The sequence below is a fragment of the Dendrobates tinctorius genome, unplaced genomic scaffold (assembly GCF_039654945.1).
Source record: "Dendrobates tinctorius isolate UK_male_01 unplaced genomic scaffold, ASM3965494v1 ptg000073l, whole genome shotgun sequence".
NCBI lineage: Eukaryota > Metazoa > Chordata > Amphibia > Anura > Dendrobatidae > Dendrobates > Dendrobates tinctorius.
This window is the reverse complement of record NW_027361741.1, coordinates 35,003,941-35,030,132: the sequence shown is the minus strand read 5'-3', so window position 1 is coordinate 35,030,132 and position 26,192 is coordinate 35,003,941. Positions and strand designations below refer to the sequence as shown.

General features: G+C 46.0%; 1 protein-coding gene and 1 long non-coding RNA gene across 7 annotated transcripts in view; one reads left to right on the top strand and one right to left on the bottom strand.

The window, feature by feature from the left end:
* Positions 1 to 351: 351 nt before the first annotated feature.
* LOC141096237 (uncharacterized) lies at positions 352 to 17,373 on the bottom strand. Its single transcript, XR_012233624.1, has 2 exons — positions 17,138 to 17,373; positions 352 to 739 (listed from the first exon to the last, which is right to left on the bottom strand). It is a non-coding gene; the product is annotated as an uncharacterized lncRNA (long non-coding RNA).
* Positions 17,055 to 26,192, top strand: part of SIRT4 (sirtuin 4) — a 52,846-nt gene continuing 43,708 nt past the window's right edge. For 4 of the 6 annotated variants that reach the window (XR_012233623.1, XR_012233622.1, XM_073582741.1 and 1 more), the window contains exons 1-3: positions 17,056 to 17,201; positions 22,703 to 23,232; positions 23,390 to 23,684. Coding sequence is in view for 4 of the 6 variants with exons in the window: in XM_073582741.1 (XP_073438842.1) it covers positions 22,739 to 23,232; positions 23,390 to 23,684 (789 nt within the window). In the remaining 2 variants the exon portion in view is untranslated. Of the gene's footprint in view, positions 17,202 to 22,702; positions 23,233 to 23,389; positions 23,685 to 26,192 lie in introns of all 6 variants that reach the window. The other 2 variants (XM_073582742.1, XM_073582740.1) reach the window with 2 other exon arrangements.

The following is a 26,192-nucleotide window of genomic DNA, read 5'->3' as shown; positions in this document are numbered from 1 at the left end:
TTTGCTGGACAATCAAGCACAGTGATACTGTTATTTTAAACCAGGTATTGGTACAGTTATGCTCAAAAGTTTACACACCCCGGCAGAATTTTTGCTTTCTTGGCCTTTTTTTCAGAGAATATGAATAACACCAAAACTTTTTCTCCACTCATGGTTAGTGGTTGGGTGAAGCCATTTATTGTCAAGCTACTGTGTTTTCTTTTTGAAATCATGACAACCGAAAATATCCAAATGACCCTGATCAAAAGTTTACATACCCCATTTCTTATTACTGTGTATTGTCCCCTCTAACATCAAGTGACAGCTTGAAGTCTTTTGTGGTAGTGTAACGAATGGAAGCGGAGGCAGAGATGGTGAAGTTCACATTCGTTTTTATTTTTTAAGTGGAACCTCGGGACCACGGTCCGGGTGGCTCCAAAGGGGGCGTGACTAGTGAGCCCCGGGCACCCGTAGTAAAGCCCCTCAGGCAGGGCCAGAATGGAATACCCGGAGGACACAGGTGCTACCTCCAGTTAGACCCCGAACACGTGGCAGCTGTCCCAGCGGGACCAAAAGGGATAACAAAAGTTACAGCAGAGTCCGTAATGCGCTGGGTCCTGGATGCGGTTAGTTGTTAAGGAGTCACTTAGGTCCCAGTGACCTTCACACAGTCCTTGGACTCGGATGGCTGTAGGCGGAATGGGATGGCTTAGGCACAGATGGTTGCTGATATGACCAGGTAACACAGGATACTGATATGCTGTGGAAACAGAGAGCATTAGACAATGCACAGAGACTGCAGATGCAGTGCAGACAGGTTAGCATGAGAACCGGATGTAGCAATGATACTCGTTGCTCCGGCGCTCTCCCTATTGGAGGAGAGGCCAGAAATAGCAGCCAGTGAGCTGCCATTGTTTAATTTTGGTCTCATCACTTCAAATTACCTTGTTCCAGAAGTTTTGAGGCTTGTCTCTGTGCTGTTTTGCATATTGTAGGTGAGATACTTTGTGGCATTTTCCGCAGTAACCCAGTAATGGCTTTCTTCTGGCGACTCAACAATGCAGCCCATTTTTCTTCAAGTGCCTCCTTATTGTGCATCTTGAAACAGCCACACCACTAGTTTTCAGAGAGTCCAGTATTTCAGCTGATGTTATTTGTGGGTTTTTCTTTGCATCCCGAACAATTTTCCGGGCAGTTGTGGATGACATTGTAATTGGTCTACCTGACCGTGATTTTGTTTTTACAGAGCCCCTGATTTTCCATTTGTTAATCACAGTTTGAACGCTCCTGACTGGCATTATCAATTCCTTCGATATCGTTTTGTATCCCTTTCCTATTTTATACAGTTCAACTAGCTTTTCCCATAGATCCGTTGACAATTCTTTTGCTTTCCCCATGACTCACAATCCAGAAACGTTAGTGGCTCGGTGAAAGATGCAAGAGTCTGTCTGGATCCCAGAAAATCACTCAGCTTTTATGCACACACTCTGATGGCAAGCAAACAGGTCACTGGTGAGGATGTTATCTTTAGTAGCTGTTCAAACCCATTTGTGTCAACATCTGTGCATGTTATCAGGCCAAAATCACCAGGGTATGTGACCTTTTGAACAGGGTAATTTGGATGTTTTGGGTTGTCATTATGATTTAAAAGAGAAAACACAGTACTTTAACAATAAATGGCTTCACCCAACAACTAACCATGAGTGGAGAAAGTTTTAGTGTTATCATTAATATTCTCTGAAAAAAGGTCAAGAAAGCAAAAATTCTGCCGGGGTATGTAAATTTTTGAACACAACTGTAGATAGATAGATGTGCCGCGCACAGTAAAATCAGAGTGACACGGTAGAGTAGAATATATATACATAGATATATAGATGTCAGTGACATACACATATACGAGTGTGTGTTTTTATACAACATGACTACGGGGTTAGTAATGAGGGTGTCTTACTGACGCCTCTCCATTACTAACCTCGGGTCTTGATGTCACCTGACAATACAAAGGTGACATCAACTCCCCCTATCATCCCACTTGCTACTGCTACAGGGCAAGTGGGAAGAGCGTGGCTAAGTTCCAGAATTGGCACATCTTACAGAGGCGCCTATTCTGGGGCGGCTGAGAGCTGATGTTTTTAGACTGGGGGTGCCAGTATCCATGGCCCCTTCCTAGGCTATTAATATCTGCCAGCAGCAGTCTGCCTAGCCTTTGCTGGTTATAAATTAAAGGGAGTCCCTACATCATTTTTTTAGTGTCCCCCATTTTATTAGCCAGTAAAGGCTAAATATACAGTTGTGAGCTGATATTAACAGCCTGGGAAGCTCAATGGGTTTTACCCCTTTCCCAGGCTATAAACATCTGCCCCCAGCCATCTGCTTTCCCTCTGCTGGTTAAGAAAATTACGCGGGAGCCCATGCCATTTGTTTGACAAAAATCATCTTTTATTAATGTAATACATGTAACAGTAAGCTGAACACACTGTACTATTTGTGTTACTGACAACTGTATATCTATATATTCTATATGTATATACTGTATGCAATCCATCTCTTCTATCTTGCCAGCTCCTGCTGTGATTTTACAGTACATGGCTGCTGAATTGCCGGCTTTTCTTCTATATGTGTGTGTGTATATATATATATATATATATATATATATATCACTGACATCTATATATCTATGTATTCTATGTGTGTATATCTATTCTATTCTAACCTGTCACTGTGTGATTTTACTGTATGTGGCAGATGAATTGTCGACTTTTCAAATGACATCGAACAGCAGTCGCATGGTCCACGTTCTGTGCAATTTTTTGCTCGCATCCAAAGGCTTGCATTGGTGAGTCTCGTCCACTATATGCTGCAAATTGCAGCTTACTGCAATTTTTTTCTCAGTCTGATTTCAGCTGAGAAAAAAATTTTGCATATGAGATGTAACCCATTGAATTTTATCGGATTGCACGCGTCTGTTTTTCTCGCAAATGAGTATGAGCCCTAATAACCAGAAATGGACACCCATGTGATGTTAGGTTTATTTTGTGAACGTGTTAACATGAATGGATGGATTTGGTTCTAAAATCGGACAGGTCTCTTTTCTAATGTCAGACATAAGAAAGGGCCATAGACTATGTGTGCTTATACGTTTAAAAGCAGATTGCACACATAGAAAAGGAACAGTTATGTTAATAGGGCTTTAAGCTGGCCCTGCTGCCAACCATAGCGTTTTTGCCACGATTTAGAAAAAAAAATCAAAACTGCTAAATATTTACCATCGCTTTGGGAAAACTGAAGCACTACAAAAATACACTGCCCTAGCAATGAATTAACCTGTGTGAGCCTTACTGGATCTACAAACGCATAGGCACATCATAATAACAACATAGGGGTAGATTTAATGAACACAACAGGATTAGGTCTCATTTTGCAGCAAAAAACATAGTTGGAGGTTTGTGGGTCTAAATTCTGCTGACAGCTTCTCTTGGGCCTGGGTCACACTTGCGAATACAGCCGCGAGTCTCTCGCCTCAATACCCGGCAGTTAGAACCGGAGTGTGAGACTGCATGTCTTTCTATGCAGCTGAACGCTCCGGTCCAAACCGCCAGCGGCTGTGCCGGGTATTGATGCGAGTTTCAGGCATTGAACTCACAAGTGTGACCCCGGCCTTAACCCCTTCGCACCCGAGCCTGTTTTTGCCTTCGTGACTGGGCCAATTTTTTCAATTCTGACCAGTATCACTTTATGAGGTCATAACTCTAGAACGCTTCAACGGATCCTACTGATTCTGACATTGTTTTCTCATGGCATATTGTACTTCATGATGGCGGTAAAATTTCTTAGATATGATCTGCGCTTATTTGTTAAAAAAATCAAAATTTGGAGAAAATTTAGAAAATTTTGCAATTTTCAAACTTTTAATTTTTATGCCCTTAAATCAGAGAGTGATATCGCACAAAATAGTTAATAAATAACATTTCCCACATGTCTACTTTACATCTGCACAATTTTGGAAACATAATTTTTTTTTTTAGGAAGTTATAAGGGTTAAAAGTTGACCAGCGATTTCTCATTTACAACAAAATTTGCAACACCATTTTTTTTAGGGACCACCTCACATTTGAAGTGAGTTTGGGGGGTCAATATGACAGAAAATTCCCAAAAGTGACAACATTCTAAAAACTGCACCTCTCAATGTACTCAAAACCACATTCAAGAAGTTTATTAACCCTTCAGGTGCTTCACATGAATTAATGGAATATGGAAGGAAAAAATAAACATTTAACTTTTTTTCACAAACATTTTACTTCAGAACCATTTTTTTTATTTTCACAAGTGTAAAAAGAGAAAATTAACGACAACATTTTTTGTGCAATTACTCCCGAATACGCCAATACCCCGTATGTGGGGCTAAACCACTGTTTGAGCACACGGCAGAGCTCAGAACGGAAGGAGCGCCGTTTGACTTTTTCAATGCAGAATTGGCTGGAATTGAGATCGGATGCCATGTCGCATTTGGAGAGCCCCTGATGTACCTAAACAGTGGAAACCCCCCACAAGTGACCCCATTTTGGAAACTAGACCCCTTAAAGAACTTATCTAGATGTGTCGTGAACACTTTGAACCCCCAAGTGCTTCACAGAAGTTTATAACGTAGAGCCATGAAAATAAAAAATCATTTTTTTTCCATAAAATGATATTTTAGCCCCCAATTTCTTATTTTCACAAGGGTAACAGGAGAAATTGGACCCCAAAAGTTGTTGTCCAATTTGTTCTGAGTACACTAGTACCCATATGTGGAAGAAAACTACTGTTTGGGCACACGGCGGGGCTCGGAAGGGAAGTAGTGATGTTCTGGAATGCAGACTTTGATGGAATGGTCTGCGGGTGTCATGTCGCGTTTGCAGAGCCCCTGATGTACCTAAACAGTGGAAACCCCCCACATGTCACCTCATTTTGGAAACTAGACCCCCCCAAGGAACTTATCTAGATGTGTGGTGAGCACTTTGAACCCCCAAGTGTTTCACTAAAGTTTATAATGTAGAGGCGTGAAAATAAAAAAAATCATTTTTTTTCCACAAAAATGATCTTTTAGCCCCCAATTTTTATTTTCACAAGGGTAACAGGAGAAATTGGACCCTAAGAGTTGTTGTCCAATTTGTCCTGAGTACGCTGGTACCCCATATGTGGGAGAAAACTACTGTTTGGGCACACGGTGGGGCTCGGAAGGGAAGTAGTGACGTTCTGAAATGCAGACTTTGATTGAATGGTCTGCGGGCGTCATATTGCATTTACAGAGCCTCTGATGTACCTAAGCAGTGGAAACCCCCAATTCTAATTCCAACCCTAACCCCAACACACCCCTAACCCTAATCTCAGCCCTAACCATAACCCTAACCACAAACCTAACACCAACACACCCAAAACCTTAATCCCAGCCCTAGCCCTAGCCTGTGTACCTGCTTTTTTTTTCTTTACTTTTTTTCTTTTTGTGACAAGATCGCTGCCATGCGATGTGACTCATAGTAACGACACTTCTTCTCTGATCTCACACTGACAGATGATCAGAGGTGAAGCAGCACTACTATGTGACAAGATCGCTGCCTGGCACATAGTAACGCGACTTCTCCTCTGATCTCACAATGACAGATGATCAGAGGAGAAGCAGCGTTACTGTGTGACAAGATCGCTGCCTGGCACAGCTGTGCCAGGCAGCAATCAGCTGTGCCAGGCAGCGATCTAGTCACACAGTAACGCTGCTTCACCTCTGATCATCTGTCAGTGTGAGATCAGAGGAGAAGTCGCGTTACAATGAGTCAGATCGCCGGGAAACAAGCAGCTTTCCCAGCGAGCGCTCTCATTGGCTGCTGTGACGCTGACGTCATCAGGACCTGAACCAATCAGGTCTCGATGACGTCGGGGGTCCCAGCATGCATTGTGCACCGGGATCCCCGCGTTATAAGGTATGTGGGGGTCCCGGGGGGCACAAAACCGCCGACAGTAGATAAACGTCGGCGCTGCACAAAGTCCAGCAAGCGCCAACGTTTATCTACTGTGGGCGGTCGGGAAGCGGTTAAAGGAATTGTCAGGAGCTTTTTTCGGTTTTGCATTTAGTTTTTCACTCCCCTCCTTCCCAAAGCCATAACTTTTTTATTTTTCCATCAATATGGCCATTTTTACAGAACGAGTTGTACTTTTGAAAGACACCATTGGTTTTACGATGTCGTGTACTAGAAAATGGGAAAAAAAATTCCAAGTGCGGTGAAACAGCAAAAAAAAGGGCAATACCACACTTGTTTTTTGTTTGGCTTTTTTGCTAGGTTCACTAAATGCTAACACTGACCTGCCATTATGATTCTCCAGGTCATTACGAGTTCATAGACGCCAGACATGTCTAGGTTCTTTTTGATCTAAGTGGTGAAAAAAAATTCCAAAGATTGTAAAAAAAAAAAAAAATGGTGCCATTTTCTGATACCCATAGCGTCTCCATTTTTCATGATCTCGGGTTGGGTGAGGGCTTATTTTTTGCGTGCCAGGCTGGTGTTTTTAATGATACCATTTTGGAGCTGGTACTATCTTTTGATCGCCCGTTATCGCATTTTAATGCAATGTCACGGCGAAAAAAAGCAACGTAATTCCGGCGTTTTTACTTTTTTTTCTCACTACGCCGTTCAGCGATCAGGTTAATCCTTTTTTTTTTTATAGATCAGGCGATTCTGAATGTGGCGATACCGAATATGTGTATGTTTGATTTTATTTTTATTGTTTTATTTTGAATGGGGCAAAACTTTGAACTTTTTTTTTTTACTTTTGGCATGCTTCAATAGTCTCCATATGAGACTAGAAGCTGGCACAACTCGATCGGCTCTGCTACATAGAGGCGATGATCAGATCGCCTCTATGTAGTAGAATTGCTGACTTGCTATGAGCGCAGGCCACTTGGTGGCACTCACAGCAATCCGGCACTGACAATCATAGAGGTTTCCAGGAGACCTCAGGTTGTCATGCCAAAACACCGGAGACCCGTGATCACATGATGCAGGTCACAGGTGTGTGTATTTCCGGTGCGATTGCCGGAAGCGCCATTTAAATGCCGCTATCAGCATATGACAGCGACATTAAACTAGTCAATAGCCGTGGGTGGATTTTGATTCCACCCGCAGCCATTGCGGGCACATGTCAGCTGTTCAAAACAGCTAATATGTCCCGGGAAAGATGTGGGCTCACCACCGAAGCCCACATCAAAGGGGGGGGGGGGGGGGGAGTCCGACATCGGCGTACTATTACACCCGATGTCGGAAAGGGGTTAAAGATGCAAGTCTGCAGTTACAATAAGTAATATTTCCCACATGTCCACTTTACATCAGCACAATTTTGGAAACAAGTTTTTTTTATTAGGAAGTTATAAGGGTTAAAATTTGAACAGCGATGTCTCATTTTTACAACACCATTTTTTTTTTTAGGGACCACATCACATTTGAAGTCACTTTGAGGGGTCTATATGATAGAAGATACCCAAAAGTCACACCATTCTGAAAACTGCAACTCTCAGGGTGCTCAAAACCACATTCAAGAAGTTTATTAACTCTTCAGATGCTTCACAGGAATTTTTGAAATGCTTAAAAAAAGAACATTTAACTTTTTTAAAATTTTTTTACTTCAAATCTAAATTTTTTTATTTTCCCAAAGGTAACAGGAAAAATTGCACAACTTTTGGGGTCCAATTTCTCCTGAGTACGCTGATACCCAATATGTGAGGTAAACCACTGTTTGGGCGCATGGCAGAGCTCTGAAGGGAAGGAGAGCTGTTTGACTTTTTCAACTAAAAATTGGCTGGAACTAAGATCGGACGCTATGTCGTATTTGAAGAGCTCCTGATGTGCCTAAACAGTGGAAACCCCCAATAAGTGACACCATTTTGGAAACTAGATCCCCCAAGGAACTTATCTAGATGTGTGGTGAGCACTTTGAACCACCAAGTGCTTCACAGAAGTTTATAACGCAGAGCTGTGAAAATAAAAAAATCATTTTTTCCACAAAAATGATTTATTCACCCCAAATTTTTTATTTTCCCAAGGGTAACAGGAGAAATTGGACCCCAAAAGTTGCTTTGCAATTTGTCCTGAGTATGCCTATACCCCATATGTGGGGGTAAACCACTGTTTGGGCGCATGGCAGAGTTCGGAAGGGAAGGAGCGCTGTTTCACTGTTTCAACGCAAAATTGGCAGGAATTGAGATTGTATGCCATGTTGCATTTGGAGAACCCCTGATGTGCCTAAACAGTGGAAACCCCCCACAGGTGACACATTTTGGAAACTAGACCCCTCAAGGAATGTATTTAGATGCATGGTGAGCACCTTGGACCTCCAGGTGCGTCACAGAAGTTTATAAAGTTAAGCCGTGAAAATAATAAAATACATTTATTCGGTCGTCCATGACAGCACCACCTGAGAGAGGGGATCCGCCCTTTAGGAACAGGAAACCTACAGATACAAAAGGGTGGCACCTCTCCCACGCATCAGTTGGTTTCCTGTTCCTAGAGGACAGGACTCCCTACAGATCGTCCGTCATGGAGTCGTCATGGATTCCCAGGCCGGCTGACCGACACAGGTAGCGGGGGGGTCTCCTACCTCGGTCAGTGCGGGGTCCCTGGAAGCGCCACGGTGGGGCCGGGTAGGTCACCACGGCAGTGGACGGAGAAGGTGGAGCAGAGGGTCTGGTGGACACCGCCTCCAAAACGCCAGCACCGGGTACGTATGCCCCGGGCCCTCCTGGTGCGCTCCCCCGGGTCCGGTCCTCCCGGTCGACGTTGGCGCCTGGTTGGCGGTCATGGCGGCGCGCAGGGCTGGGAGGCATTCCGGGCGGGGGGCGCCGTGCCGGCTCCTTTGCGCGCGCTCCCGCGGCGGAACCGGGAACGGCGAAACCGGAAGTCGGGTGCCGGCCGGCTTCAGATGCGCGCCGCGGGTGCACGCCTGTCCGGGGGTCGCGGGCGGTGGCCTGGGTAAGGTGGGGGGGCCGGAGCATGGGGGGGAGGTCACGGGAGAATCCCGGGTGGGTGGTGCCATGGCCAGATCCCTGCTGACCCAGACACCAAGAGGCCATATAAGGCAGGGGGGACGCTGCTGGGGTGCTTCCGAAGGGCCCAGCGATGGATACGACGGAAGCCCCCATAGACCAGCAGGACGAGGCGCAGGAGCGCCCGCAGAAACAGGCCACAACAAAACCACATACGAGTGGCAAGCAAAAGAAACAGAGACGAACAAGCGACCAAAGCCGCGGAAGTTCCTCCAGACTAAAGGATCCCCCTGCCTCCCTCCGTGATCCGGTACCTGCTTTAACTGCATGGGTAAGAGATCTCCGTGAATGTACCCTGATGCAGTGTTCCCTTATGTTTTTTCGCAGGGGAAGAAAGCTACGGGAAAACAGAAGCACAGGGAATGTGCCCTCTGTAGTTGCCCCCTACCAGATGGCCACCCTAAAAAGTTATGTCAGCCATGCATACGACAGACGGTAGGGGTTGATAGAGACAGGGAGTCCAGGGGTAGATTGTCAGACCCTTATACTCTCCCCCGTTTACGCAGGTAGCGGAAGAGACACCTGACTTCACTTCAAGCCTGAGGGAGATAATCAGGTCGGAGATGAAAGTCTTATCTCAAGGGGAACCTTCTAGAAGAGAGGCTAGTGTTTCAGGCTCGGAGGCCTCAGTCACCCCTAGGAAAGGCGATAATTCCTCGGCCTCCTCGTCGTCTTCCTCGGATGAAGACTCTAGCCGGTTCTGCTTCCCCTTAGATCAAATGGACAGACTAGTGAATGCAATAAGGTCCACCAAGGGGGTAGCGGACACAAAACAGGAACTCTCAGCACAGGACATAATGTTCGGGGGTCTAGACCCCAGAAAACGCAGGGCTTTTCCATTAAATGATAAAGTCCAGAGCCTAATAGACAGAGAATGGAAGAGACCTGAAAAAAGGGGCACCATGCCACCAGCTTTCAAGCGGAGATACCCCTTTGATGACCCAGTAGTAAGCAGATGGGATAAGGCCCCGAAACTAGACGCAGCAGTAGCCAAAGCGTCCAAAAAATCCTCCATACCCTTTGACGATATGGCCTCCTTGAAAGATCCGCTAGATAAAAAAGCAGATTCTTTTCTAAAAGGAACATGGGAGATGTCAGCAGGCGCACTAAGACCAGCGATAGCTGCCACCTGTACAGCCAGATCCATGATGGTCTGGCTAGATCAACTGGATTCCGAGCTACAAGACGGAGCCTCAAGAGCATCCATTCGAAAAAATCTGCCGATCATCCAGAATTCCGCTGCGTTTTTAGCCGATGCTTCAGCAGACTCTGCAAGGATGGCGGCTAGAGCCGCGGGTCTATCTAATGCAGCGCGAAGAGCGCTCTGGTTAAAGTGCTGGCCGGGAGATATTCAGGCCCGGTCCCGTCTCTGTTCCATTCCTTGCAAGGGGGAGTATCTATTCGGCCCTGTCCTGGACGAATTATTAGAAAAAGCTGGGTATGACAAAAAGAAATTTCCCAGTCTGCCGAATCCTTCTTATAGACGTCCCTTTACCAGGAAAGGATATTTCCGTAGAAGGCCGTCCAGAGATCAGGGCAGATGGGATGAGAAAAGAAGGAAAGGTACAGGATTCATGTTTGGAGGAGGGGGGCGCCAGGAAGGTCCAGCTCGTGTCACGAAAAAGCCGCCCCAATGACTAATTGCCCCGGTAGGAGGGAGACTAGCTGCCTTCTACCCAACCTGGTCGCTGATCTCTAATAGCATCTGGATACTGGGGGTGATAGCTGTGGGACTGCGACTAGAATTCTCTAGGGTTCCCCATGATCGATTTAAAATCACCCCACTCAGGTCTTCTACTTCAGAACAAGCTGCCCTGGAGGCTGAGGTTCATGACCTGTGCAGCAAGAAAGTCCTAACAGAGGTTCCAGAGGGAGAATGGGGGAAGGGTTTCTACTCCCCTATGTTCATGGTCCGCAAGCCAGACAGCTCCTTTAGGACTATAATAAACCTTAAGGCCCTCAACAAGTTTCTGGTCATACGTCCGTTTAAAATGGAAACAATTAAGTCCACAATAAAATTACTGTTCCAAAACTGCTTTATGGTGGTGTTAGATTTAAAAGACGCCTACTACCATATAACCATCCATGCAGCTCATCAGCGTTTTCTCAGAGTGGCGGTTCAGTTAGATGGGTCAGTTCGACATTTCCAATATGCGGCCCTTCCCTTTGGTGTGGCAGTCGCCCCCCGAGTATTTACTAAAGTGATAGCGGAGGTCATTGCCCATCTACATGAATCTGACATTCTGGTGGTCCCCTACCTGGACGATTTTCTTATTGTAGGCAAAACGGCGAACCATTGTTTGGAACAGCTACAAAGGGCAATGTCTGCCCTCGAGCGGTTAGGATGGTTGCTGAACATCAAAAAATCTCAGTTGCAACCGATGAGAGTCCAATTCTTGGGCCTAATCCTAGATTCTGAGAAACAGGAATGCCGTCTGCCTCCGGAGAAGCTTGTTCGCCTCCACTACCAGGTCCTGAACGCCTCCAATAACCCCACCATGTCCCTTAGGAAAGCCATGTCCCTTCTAGGCTCTCTCTCGGCCTGTATCCCGGCAGTCCAGTGGGCCCAGTTTCATGCAAGGAAACTACAGAGCGAGGTTTTATTACATCAAAAAATCCTTGGGGGTTACTTGGAGGGCCAGCTAACCTTGTCCCGTAACACAAGGGAGTCCCTAGAGTGGTGGCTAGACAAGGATAATTTATCTAAAGGGGTACCCTGGGAGTATAACATAACCCGCATAGTCACCACGGATGCTAGCCCTTCCGGTTGGGGGGCTCATATGGGTGAAATGCTAGTCCAGGACCAATGGGAACATCATCAGTTAGGAATGTCGTCTAACCTAAAAGAATTGACAGCAGTAGAACAGGCGGCTAAAAAGCTCCTTGTGTATCTACAGGGCCATCACGTGCGAGTGTTCTCCGACAATCAGGTCACCGTGGCGTATATCAATCACCAAGGCGGGACCCGTTCCAGACCCCTGATGATTGTAGCAGTGCGGTTGTTCCAACTAGCAGAGCAGCATTTTCTATCTTTAACAGCTCTACATATAAAAGGGAAGGACAACATCACAGCAGACTTTTTAAGCCGCAATCAGCTAAAGCAAGGAGAATGGTCCTTAAACACCTCCATATTCAACCTGATTGTACAAAAGTGGGGACATCCAGAGGTAGATCTCTTCGCCACCAAGGAGAACAAAAAATTGAGACAATTCTGCTCCCTAAATCCCAGAGAGAATCCTCTGGCGGTAGATGCCTTTCTGATAAAGTGGGACTTCAGGCTAGCCTACGCCTTCCCTCCTCTGTCTCTACTACCCCTGGTGATGAGGAAAATCAGAAAAGACAGAGCAAGGGTTATAGTTATCGCTCCATTTTGGCCCAGGAGGGCATGGTTCTCATGCCTCAGGACCATGTCGGTATCCGATCCTTGGGTTCTTCCGGACATCCCGGATCTCCTATCCCAGGGCCCAGTCTTCCATCCTCAGGTGGCAGGCCTACATCTGGATTTTGAACGGTCACTGCTAGAAGAGAAAGGCTTCTCCCCAGACCTAATTAACACCCTACTTAAAAGTAGAAAAATCATTACCACGAAAACTTATGTTAGAATTTGGAAAAAATTCCTTCAAAACTCAGGAGTAGTCGCTGGGGATTCAGCACCTATAATTCAGATATTAGAGTTTCTACAGAAAGGTCTGGACATGGGGCTTTCTACCAGTACCCTTAAAGTACAAGTATCAGCCTTGGGGGCCCTTTTTAGCTGCAACATCGCTGGTAATTACTGGGTCAGCAGGTTCATTAAGGCGGCAGGTAGAACCAGACCAATAGTGAAGGAGAGATTCATGCCGTGGGACTTGAACCTAGTCCTCACTGCTATGATGGAAACCCCATTCGAACCTATGTCATCGGCTTCCATAAAAAACCTGTCCCTCAAAATAGCCTTCCTGGTAGCTCTAACATCAGCTCGCAGAGTAAGCGATATCCAGGCATTATCTAGGCGTCCTCCTTATTTACAGTTCAAAGAGGATAGGGTAATACTTAGACCTGATCCAGCGTACTTACCTAAGGTAGTTTCTAGCTTTCATAGGACACAGGAGATAGTCCTCCCATCCTTCCTCCCTAACCCAGCTAACGAGAAGGAAGAGAAACTACACACCCTGGATGTAAGGAGATGCCTCATAGAATATCTGGCAGTCACCGATCCCTGGAAGAAAGATAATGCCCTATTTGTCTCCCATCAAGGCCCTAGGAAAGGTTGTAGAACGTCGAAAAATACACTAGCCAGATGGATTAGAGAGGCGATTTCAATAGCATACACCTAAAAGGGCAGGTCGCCACCCGGGAAGCTGAGGGCGCATTCCACCAGGGCCATGGCGACCTCGTGGGCCGAAAGATCAGAAGTCTCCATTGACCAGACATGTAAGGCGGCTACTTGGTCCTCTCCAAGCACCTTTTATAGTCATTATAGGCTAGACTTGGGTGCTTCCACAGACCTCTATTTTGGTATAAGGGTACTGTAGGCTGTAGTCCCTCCCTAAATAGTTTTATTCTCTGTAATTCTCTCAGGTGGTGCTGTCATGGACGACCGAATAAAGTCTTAGTTACTCACCGGTTAACGGTATTTTTCGGAGTCCATGACAGCACCCGTATATTCCCTCCCTTTAGTTTAATTTGGGTGTGCACGTCTTCCTCTTGTATATGCCCACTGGTGATAAACATTTATAATAATAATAAGAATACTGTACATAAATCATGCATTAACCTTGGAAGTCCTCTTGTGCTCTGTAATTCAACTGATGCGTGGGAGAGGTGCCACCCTTTTGTATCTGTAGGTTTCCTGTTCCTAAAGGGCGGATCCCCTCTCTCAGGTGGTGCTGTCATGGACTCCGAAAAATACCGTTAACCGGTGAGTAACTAAGACTTTTCCTCACAAAAATGTTATTTTAGCCCCATATTTTGCATTTTCATAAGGGAAACAAGAGAAACTGCACCATACAATTTGTTGTGCAATTTCTCTTGAGTACGCCGATACCCCATATGTAGGGGAATAAAAGTTTTGAGGCACAATGCAAAGCTCAGAAGGGAAAGATATATACCTTTGTACTGTGTTAGCCAGTAGATAGAAAAATATTCAGAATTGAGAGTCCTCAGTGGTAGATACCTTTTAATGGCTAAGGGTGGTTTCACATTAGCGTTTCAGGGCGCAACGACGGCCTGCGCACGGCCGTCGCTAAGCCCCGCCCCCTGCCGAGACACCACCGGTAGCTCTGCCTACCGGCGCATGACACTGCATGCGTCCCCTATCTTTATCACTGGGGACGCAGGCCATGCGCAGTATGCGTTTGGCGGCGCATGCGTCCTTTTGACGGTGCGCCGACCAGCGCCAAACGCAACCTGTAGCAATTTGGTTGCACTCGGCGCACCGTCAAAAGGACGCATGCGCCGCCAAACGTATACTGCGCACGGCCTGCGTCCCCAGTAATTAAGATAGGGGACGCAGGATGCATGCAGCGTCATGCGCCGGTAGGCGGAGCTACCAGAGGAGGCGGGGCTTAGTGGCGGCCGTGCGCAGGCCGTCGCTGCGCCCTGAAACGCTAATGTGAAACCACCCTAACTGAAAATATGGTAACAAAATAGCAAGCTTTCGAAACAATTCAGGTCTCTTCATCAGGCATATAGTCTATATAATATTCCTTCTGTTACACTGTCATGTCCAAATGAAGGGAGTGAACAGATAAAACATAACTCCAAAAAATAAATAGAAAAACTTCTTCACATTTGACGCCCCCTTTTATTATCAGTCTACATTACAGTAACAGATACGCCCGTGACTGCCATGCACACTTATGGCCTTCATAGACCTCCGTGCATATCCTGGGGAGACTACACAGCGACCCAAACCTGTGACATCGATCACTGCTTCACCAGTGCAATCCCAGCTACGCCTGTGACCACAATGCATTCCCATAGTCTCAATATGCCTCCGTGTGTATCCTGGGGAGAACACACAGCGCCCCCTAGCTGTAACAGGGGTCACTGCGTCACATAGTTGAATCACCGATTCGTAGAAAAGGGGGCAGCACTTTGGGCGGAGCTACATCCTTTCCTCGGCGTTTCCTTAACGTGGAAACATACCCTTATGCAATCCAAAAAAGACAGACACTGCCGGATCACAGGTCAGTTGGCGTCCACAGTGCCTCCATCTGCCTCACTAAAGTGAATCTGTTGCCGGGGGTTCCGTTTGAATCATGTACGAGATTTCCAAGGAAACCCTGATGCAAGCACACAGTAAATGTACGCCGAGCCTTACTGCGATCTTTGGGAGGCAGAATGAGGAAAAACAGCATGTGAAGAACTGGTTTTATTTTTTAAGCCGCTGCTCGAGTCGGTGCGATTATTGCGATATCAAATTTCGGCCTCTTTCACACGTCCATGTCTCCGGTACATGCGGTGGCAGTTTTCACATGTACGGTAGACATATACACACCGTGCGTCTGTGGGCAAAACAAGCTCATGTCTGTTTTTTAATGTCAGCACGGGCCGCAAAACGTCCCACCCATGCACACATGGATAGCACACATTGAGGTCATCCGTGTGACACACATCGCTGCCGGGAAAGGATCGCTACAGTAAGCACTGTGCCCCGATGCTGAACACGGCTCTCATAACTCTTGCCTGCTCTGCTGGCAATCCGCGCAAGCAGGGAAGAATGATGAGAGTTACATTTAAGAGATAAAAGAGAGCAGGCGGCGGCTGATGAGACTATTACTCCCATCAGCCTACCCCTGCTGTCACTAGAGGTCAGAATCAGCCGACACCCAGCGGCAATCACCCACGCACCCCCCGTGTGTGTATGCGATCGAGACATCGTAATATTTCGTCACTGGTCAAATAGGCCCAGGGCACATGGATAGAATATTATGTCCAATGTCAGAAAGGGGTTAATGGGGTCATCCAGTGAAAACAATTGATTACCTATCAATAACTTGCCAAATGGAGGGGTGCGACCAGGGCTGTGGAGTCCGAGTCCATTTTGGTGGAACTGTAATAAAATGGACCGAATCGGACTCCTGAAATATATAACATTGGGTACAGTAGTGCAATGCAGGATGTGATTGATGTAAAGGTTTTCATAAGAATTTGGAAAGTTATGAAATGTCCTATAAATGTCTGTTCGGTTTCTGAACTAAGGATCTCGGCAAGAGGTGAGGAATCTCTTTTCTGGCAAGGCCATTTGGATGTTTAAGCCACCCTTCAGAGGCCATAGAAATTGTGACCACAAAGTACGTCCTGACTCTGGCCTTGGTGTCAGGACGTAATCTTTCATTGCATGCGCCTTAGCGCTCAGCAGTAAGTACTGTGGGCGCGTGCTCAAAGAGCATAAGTAATTAATGGGCCGGCAGCCATGAAAATACAGTTGCCGGCCCATGTACTGCGGTCCCCAGGAATCGGCCCTGGGGCCAATTAAAAGGTCATGGAAGGCCATAAACGGCCGACGGGCCCGAATTTCCTCCCCCCTGATCTCGGCTTTTAGTTGAGATGAATCTGTGCTGCACCTTATGTACATGCTCAGTAGGGGGCAGTAGTGAAGTCAAGAAAATTGAGGAGTCGGAGGAATGGCTTACCAACTCCACAGCCCGGGTCCGACTGCCGGGACGCGCACTGATCAGCAAAACCAGGGAATCTTTATCTTCGTTGCAATACGGAGCAGCAAGTCAGACACCAGACAGCAGCTCCAGTCATTCTCTATAGGGCTGCTGCGAAAAAGCAGAGTGCAGCGCTCAGCAGCCCCATAGGGTATGAATATGGCAGCACCTACACTGCAGCTCCATCCTAATGGGGAGCAGTACGAGTCTGAGCAGCTGGACCCCCACCAATCAGTATGTTATTGGTTTCACTGGATAACCCCTTTAAGACAGCAGTAAGATATCTGCCCCAGAGTTCTGTACTTAAAGCTCAAACACCTGGAGCTGTAGGAAATCTATTTCCTATCGTGCTATCCTTCCAGGCTATGTACCTGGCTACAGGAGCAGCTTCCCTCTATGGACAGTATTCTCCCCCCTGTACGACCACCTATGTACCGGAAGTCCCTCTCACCTGCGCAAAGCACTGTGGGAAGTTATATCGCTCCTACTGTGTGTGTGGCGGTAAGCGGCCGTGGGTGAGTGTGTGATGTGGGAACATGGCGCGCTGTGTGCTACAGATATGTACGTCTACCGTCCTCAGACACAGGCAGGTTGGATATGGCGGCCGCTTTTCTCCGGGTGAGGAGCGGGCGGTTATTGGAGTGCAGGCGACTTATATAATCTCCGAAATCACGAGGGTCCTTTTTTGCTCTGGTGACGCACAAAGTCAGTACTGCGCATGCTCCCCACCTTCCAGAAATGATGAGTTTCCCATATGTTATCTATTCATACTGCTGCTATTTCTATTATTATTACAAATAGTATTTTTTATGAACACTATTATTTTTACTAGTATTACTGCTTCTATTATTTTTTTATATTTTTTGTTATTTTTATTAATATGACTACTTCTATTGTTATTATTGTTTTATAAAGACTTTTCACCAGCCAGTTTGTTTTTTTTTTTTGCTTCTGAGAACCATAACTTTTAGGCTATGTGCACACGTGCGGAATTTCCGTGGCAATTCCGCAACTCACTGCCGCGGGAAATTCTCATGCGGAATTCCCGCGAAAAACTAGCAAAACTATAGCATCGCTTGGAAAACTGACAGGTTGGTCACACTTGTCAAACGTAGTGTTGACGAGTGTGACCAACTTTCTGCTCTGCGGCGCTCCCGTCATCTTCCGGTCCCAGTAATGCTTTGCGCGAAGGACCTGCAATGACGACACGCTCGCGAGAGAGCGACATCATCGCGGTCATTCGCGCAAAGCATTACTGGGACCAGAAGATGCCGGGAGCGTGTTGAGAGGCGGGAAGGACTCCGGTGGCCGTTGGAAGGTGAGAATAACAATATTTTTTATTTTTATTCTATTTTTTACAGGATTATGGTGCCCAGGACATGGAGGACAGTCTCCCCTCCTCCAGACTCTAGGTACCATCCGCACATGAAGCGCTCACTTCATGCATGGTGGGCATGGCCACATGCGAAAAATGAGCATTTCAGTGCAATCCTATGTGTGCGGAATCCCCGCGATTCCGCAAAAAGAATGAGCATGCTGAAAAATCGGCAGCATTAGCACAGCATTGCGGAATCCCATGGGATTGCATGGAATGCGTTTTTTTTTGCAGTGATTCCGTGCGTAAAAAAAAAGCAGCGAAAACGCAAAAAAAAAAACGCTACATGTGAACACAGCCTTATAAAAAAAAATATTTCATCATATCCGTATGACACTTGTTTTTATTTATTTATTTTTTTCAGGAGGCGCCGATGCAAGGGCAAAGGGGCTTCCTCCCTCTGCCTGCTTGCTAAGTGCTGCGATATTAATCACAGCATTTAGCGGGTTAAAGTGCCGGGTGTCAGCTGTCAGAATCAGCTGACACTCGATGGCGATTGCGTAGGCGTTCGCCATGATGTATATATACTGCAAATGTCGGGGAGGGGTTAAGCACAGGTGGTCAGAGTAATCTCCAATCAGTGCTGTTAAAGTCCGGTGGCGTCTGAGTAACGCAGCTTGGCCTGATATGGAACGATGCCTGCTCCATATGTACATATCCTCTAATAAAACATCACAGAGTGTGAGTGGTTTAGTTCCAGGGTAACAGATTTTTTTTTTTTTTAACTGTCCTGGAAAATTCGGCCTTGTCTCTGTGAAAAGGAAGATTATACAGTAGCCATCTAAAAGTATTCATTTCTACACATTCGAGAGATATTCAGGTTTGTTGCTTTTGGAGTGCACTATGTGAAGACTCACCTTTGTAGTGTAACTAGGCGGTTCTAAGTCTCTGGTTGCGTGTACTCTCACCCTCCCTCCCAAACAGGGTCGGACTGGCCCATAGGATAACAGGTTAATCCCCTGGTGGGCCTCTGTGGATATCTGGGCCCCCAACCCCACTATATGGGCAGTACTTGGCATAATTCACTCAAAACAGAGAAAAACAGCATCTCATCATTCATTACCCAAACTATCTAGTTTATCTACTATATAATCGTCTAATTCTGTCTGTCTGTAACGGAAATCCCGCATTGCTGATTGGTTGCACCCGGCCGGCCGCGACCAATCAGCGACAGGCGCAGTCCGGCCGCAAATTGGCGCGGAATTCGAACAACGCACGCCACCACTACCATCAGGAGATCTGCGGCGCTAGCCGCTGATCTCCCGACGGTTGCTGCGGGTCATCTGCCGCACGGAGGTCAGCGGCGACGCAGCCGGGAGATGACCAGCGCAGCGCTCAATGTGCGGATGGTACCCAGGGGCCGGAGGAGAGGAGACTCTCCTCCAGGCCCTGAGTACCATAAACCTGTAAAAAATAGAATTAAAATAAAAAACAGTGATATACTCACCTTCCGACTGCCCCCAGACTCTTTCCCTTCTCTCACAACGCGCCCGCCATCTTCCAGTCCCAGTAATGTTTTGCGCGAAAGACCGCTGATGACGTCGCGCTCTCGCGAGAGTGACGTCATCTCTGGTCCTTCGGGCTAAGCTTACTGGGACCGGAAAATGCCGGGAGCGTGGAGAGGCGATCGGGGGCCGTCGGAAGGTGATAATAACCTTTTTTTTTTATTTGTTTTTTATTTTTTACATCTATGTTTTACTATTGATACTGCATAGGCAGCATCAATAGTAAAAAGTTGATCACAATTGTCAAACTATGCTTGACAAGTGTGACCAACCTGTCAATCACATTCCAAGCAATGCTTCAAATCGCTTGGAATGCGCTTGAATTCTGCACGCGAAAATCACTTGAAAAACATGCATGCTTTTTTTCCCGCGGCAGGAGTTGCGGGAATGCTGCAGAAATTTCCGCAGCATTTCTGCAACGTGGGTACTTAGCCTCAGTGTGACACGCAGCAGCGACCAGGCCCCTGCTGTGAGATCGCCGATCGTGGTGGATCGTCCTGGACCATCTTTTGAACGTCAGTCTCCCACTGGCCATATTCTAGATGCGTTAGAATCGGGCCACCATCTAGTTATTATATAGAGATATAGGTACATTTGTGAATGAGGACAAAGTAATATTTGTATGCAGGTGAAAAGTGCCCTCCCCCAAGTCAATGTTACTGGTGGGCCTTTGACACTCCAGTCCCACACTGCTCCCAGACTTTAGTGAGTTGTGAATCACAGCGTCTGGTACGGAGGGGTGAAGGCGCACGCAGTCTAAGTAATACCATTAGGCTGTGTTCACAAGCTGCATGTTTGCTGCGTTTTTTTATGCAAATTTTCAGCTGCGTTTTACAGAACTAGCAAAAGCTATGATATTTCAGAAATCTCATGCACACACATTGAGTTTTTTTTCTGACTGATTTTGAAAACTGCTTTGTTTTTGCAAACTGCATCATATCACTGCCTTCAATGTTTTTTCATTCATAGAAAGCAATGAGTGTGCAAAAATCAGGTTTTGCTGCATTTTTGGTGCAAAAACCTTTAGGAAGTTGCAGCTTGATTTTTTTTTTTGGGGGGGAGGGGGGCACAAGAGACAACAAATACACAGCAAAACCTGCTTTTTGTAAGCAGCTTTATTGCCAGGAGAGCAGGAAATAATGCAATGTGTGAACATAGCCTAAGGGTCCCGTTACACATAGCGACGCTCCAGTGATCCCGACAACGATACGACCTGGTAAGGATCGCTGGTACGTTGCTACATGGTCGCTAGTAAGCTGTTAAACAGTCAGATCTACTCAACGTCGCTGCAACGATACGGCGATCCGTATAACGACCTCGGCGGTTGGGACCTTGTCACACAGCAGCTATTCTGACGACACAGATCTCGATAGGCGTGCTTCATCGTTGCCTTTTCCACGCCCCTCTGCTCCGATTGCGCTATCACTACGTGGTTTGCTTCAGCGTCCCTGTCTGTCACTAGTGCGCTACTTATTCGTTGATCCACAGTCACTGACACCGGGACACGCGATTATTATAACTGTACATGTTAAATGATATGACTGCATATAATTGATAGCTGACCTATAAAAGGAAACGCTACAAAGATCCTAATTTGAGACCACCAATCGGAGCTGAGGGGGCGTTGAAAAGACAAAGCAAAATCACGCCTACGTCCCTGAGTTCTGAGTCACGAACGAGCTCGCTCGTCGTTGTTACGGCGTCAAACACAGCGATGCATGCTGGCCAGTGGGACCCCACGAACAAAAAATGGCCTAGGACATTCGAGCACGATCAGTGATATCGCAACGGGGGGCCGGTGGCCGCTCTGTGTCACACGTAGCGAGGTCGCTGTTGCGTCACAAAACCTGTGACGTTTCAGCGATCTCTCTAACGATCTCACTATGTGTGAAGCACCCCTTACAGTGGCCAAATAATGTTGTCATTAAACACATAGGCTTGCATACAAGTACATAATTACCAGTATTCGTACCTATAAGCGCAAACTTACCAACGCAGTAGCTGCAAAATTTGTAATGTCAAAAGAATTTGCAGCACAAATTACTGCACCTACACTGTGTTTCTTGACAGGAAAACACATAAAATTTGTACGTTTTGACCTTTTTTTTTTTGCATGTGCTTTTGATGGGATTTTTTTGGGGTGTTAGGGTTTTGAACCATTCAGTTGAATGGGTGAAAATTGCTGAAAAGATTTTATGAAGTGGGGAAAATAAGTATTTGATACACTGCTGATTTTGCAAGTTTTCCCACCTACAAAGAATGGAGAGGTCTGTAATTTTTATTGTAGGTGCACTTCAACTGTGAGAGACAGAATCTAAAAATAAGAAACCAGACAATCACTGTATGATTTTTACATAATTAAATTGCATTTTATTGCATGAAATAAGTCACATCATGTTGGTGGAAGTGGGGAGACAGCGTTATGTGATCCTTCTGATGTAATAGTGACGTCAGGCGAGGTGCGGGTTCGTCACAATGGCACTCTGGAAACATTGGATTCAATGTGGGCTTAATATCCAGTCAATGTTTGGCACTATGTGATCAGTATTCGGCCCTCCCTGAGCAATGACGTTATGGATTCATAAAAGCTTTTACAGAAAAATTCTGGCGTAATAAGCTTCAAAAAGTCACAATATTTTTGTGTACCTCGAGGCGATGCCAAAATTTTGCGACTCTTGCTGGTTTCACACCAGTTTTGCCCAACTCTGACAAAATAGGCGGAGTTATGGGGTGACAGGTTATGGCGACCTCTTGCTCATCAAATTCTTTTTTTCACAAATCTTACTCCAGTCCTTACTCGCACTCCAGCATGCCCTGTTATCAAGACCAATGTTTTTCATCAGGGCCCATGTGAGCGCAATATGTTTACAAGTGTTGACGATTTGGCCTTGTCTGTGTGGTACTATTTGGCATTATGTGTGTGGGGACTTTGATACTATCTTACTAACTGGCCAATTTATATGCTGTTTGTGCACTAGGCCAGTACTGAATGCCTTTACAGCATTATACCGTATGTATATCTGAATGAATTCTGTGGAGCTTACAATCTAAAAACGTTTTCAGTCATCTTTCACTACACAAAAACTAGGACTCTAGCTCGCCACATTCTTCAATGGATGCTCTTCTTTCCTTGCAGATGTACAGAGTCTGGATTTCTGGAAGATACTGAGTGATGTGGTTCTATGTTTCAAAATGTTGCCCTGTACATCGAATACAAATCCTAGGTTTGATCAGACACAGCTCCCGCCTTAGTGTGTCCGAGTATGTGCCAACCTGTCCACCTACAGATCCAACTGCTGTTGAGAATCTCCAGGATTTTATCCTTCGTTCCCAGCGACTGTTTGTCTTGACAGGGGCTGGAATCTCCACAGAATCGGGAATTCCAGATTATCGCTCACAGGGTGTAGGTCTATATGTCCGGACTAATCGGAGACCCTTACAGCATTCAGAGTTTGTTCAGAGTCAGGCAGCACGTAAACGGTACTGGGCTCGGAACTTTACCGCATGGCCACAATTTTCTTCACGTCAACCCAATTTGGCACACAGAGCCCTTGCTAACTGGGAGAAAACTGGGAAGCTTCACTGGTTAGTGACACAAAATGTGGATGCTCTACATACTAAGGCCGGACAGTGTCGCATGACTGAGTTGCATGGCTGTATTCATAGGTAGGTGTTTGTCGTCCTTCTTTTTGCACTTATTTGGCCGTATTCATATTATTTCCTTCATGTTTACCCTTTAGGCAAATCCTCTCAATGGTGTCAGTTTTCTCATACTATACTCTTTAAGGAAATATTAAATTCTTACTATGAATTCTCTGTACAGGGTGATTTGCCTCTGCTGTCACACCGTGATCAAGAGATCTGAACTTCAAGAAAAGCTTATAGCTTTGAATCCATCTTGGAATGAGCACGCATATGGAGTGGCACCAGATGGCGACGTCTTCCTAACAGATGAGCAAGTATCATACTTCCATGTGCCATCTTGTGATAAATGTAGAGGTGCGCTAAAACCACATGTGACTCTTTTTGGTGACGTCGTAGACCGAGAATTGGTGGACTCTCTGTTTGATTGTTTAGGTGAAGCGGATGCAATGCTCATTGTTGGATCGTCACTTGAGGTGAGCATCTGTCTGCCCAATAACAAACAAAGTTTGTTCGTGTTGATATTCTTTTGTAGTTTTTCTTTGTTAATGTTGCTAACGGAGCTTTTGCACCATTGCAAATTAGCTCTCACCGAGAAGGAAAGAACATTTCACTATGACCTTTGGGTTACACTAGCGAGATCATTTTCTTTCCTCTGGGAGAGGCAGTTTGCGTATTTCCCCTCCAATTAGCCTTATTCAGACTTCAGATTTTATGACGTACGGGAAAAATGGACCGTGTTTCATCTGTCATCAGAGTTGGATCAGAGTTTCATCAGTTTTTTCACTGATGAGAAAAAAAGTTTTCTCCACCTTCTCTTTCTTATCTATCAGTCAGTGAAAAATGGACAGCAGACAGATGGCATCCAAGTGCTGCCTGTTTTTTTTATCACGGATTCATAGATTTTCATTGCCGAGTTTGATCCAAAACTTAAATATTGGACATGTTTCCACGATTTTGCACTGACCACTCAATCCACAAGAAATTACTTACTTGTGAACAGCCCCACAGACTATCACAGATACGAGTACTACTTAAAGGTGGTGTCCCACAAACAAAGTTTATTTTAATCAATAAATATAGGAATAATAAGTTCCACAAATAGATGTGTTAAATAAAATGTTCCTGTGCTGAGATAAACTTATAAATGTGCTACTGTTATATACTATGTAATGGCCGTGTCTGACTGTACAGGACCATGGTCTGATCACACCACAGCTCCTGGGCAGAGGAGGAAGCAAAAGACATTATACAGACAGGACAGCGTGGGATCGCAGCACATTTTTTCTTTGACGTAAAACATTGTTTAAAAACACTAAGTGAAATGCTTTAGCTTACAAAAAGAATCAGCTGTGATCACATGGTGTAATGTCTTTATGCTCTTTTGCATCCTCCCCTGCCCAGGAGATGTGCTATGATTAGACCATGTACACAGTACACAGCATGAATAAGATTATTTCACCACAGGAAAAAATAATTAATACATACAGTTGTGAAACTTATTTTTATTGCAAGAACTATTGATTAAAATGTACTTTTTTTCTGGGAAAACCCATTTCAGGAGACTAAGTCCCCTGAAAGTTTAATCAGAGACAGCGGTTTTTGGTTTGAGACCCTATGACCAGATCCTGGGTGGAAGCGTTACTGTGGCTCTGTATGATAAACCAAGAAGAAGATGTGCAGGATAAAATAGTATGGTTACTGTGGTCAAAAAAGATCACCATGGTAAGATATGGATTCTATAAGTGCCCAAGTAAGCATTAGAGCACTGTCTCACCCATCATCCACCCAATTTGCGTTTCACAATTGTGGCTGCATATGATCAAATGCTTCCAAAAGATTCAATTTTATGTTTTACTGGATTCATATGGAATCTGACATGGTATCTCAACAGTACAGTAAAGCTCCAGATGTATAGAGCCCTTATAGTGTTGTCCACTTTCAGGAAAGTGGGCCCCAAACTGTGTAAAATACTTAAATAACAAACTCCGCAGGTACTCACTTTCCCTACGTCTAGTTTTGGCTCTCCAACTCTGCTCCAGTGCCAGTATTTGGGCTGCAGCATGGCATCACATCCTAGGTCCAGTGCTGGCATCCCCACTTTGCTCCAGTCCCAGTGTTTTGGCACTGTTTTAGGAATTTTGTTCAACTTGGGGCCAACTTTCCTGAAAGTGGACAGCCCCTTTAATACTAGATAAAGCAGCTAATAATGCTTAATAAAGAACTGACATATATTTTTATCCCCTTTACTCCCCAAGCCTGTTTTCACCAGGGGCGTAACTACCGGGGTAGCAGCCGAAGTGGTTGCTTTGGAGCCCGGCCCATATAGGGGCCCGGGTCCCTGGCTCCAATTGGCGCTACCCGGGTAGTGTAATATTAACGCAGCAGCCCCGGGCCCCGTGCCTATTATCTCCATCTCATCTTCAGTTCTCAGCGGCGTCAGCGCAGCTCTCCTTCCTGCTTTCATTGTCCGCTCATTACCTATGCGCATAAGTAATGAGCGGCTAATTACATATGCACATATGTAATGAGCGGCACTGGCCGCTCCCTGGCTGGCTGTCTCCAGTGGCGGCGGCTCCTGAGTCCTGACTCACTGTTCGTTTGTCATGTCTGGTCTCACTCACGTGACGTGACGCACTGACGCCGGTGACGGTGAGTCACTCTCCTCCTGGCTGGGCCCTGACCGCCGCGTGACCTCCTGGTCTTTCTCTGCTATCTGCAGTGGTTCACGCGGGCGGTGAGTCACCGTCCCGGTCCCGCGTTTCTTTCCTCTCTCCTGTGTAGCGATCCTGTCTGATGTGCTGCTGCTCCCGCTCCTGTCCAGTCCTAGTGTGTACTCCTGTCTGTCACTGTGTCTGACTCTGAGTCTGACTGACTGTGTTACTGTTACCGTGACCGTACCGTACCGCTGCCGCATCCCTGACTTGAGCCGTGACTGAGCACTCCTGTCAGCGGTCCGGTGAGTACCGTGAGTGAGTCACACA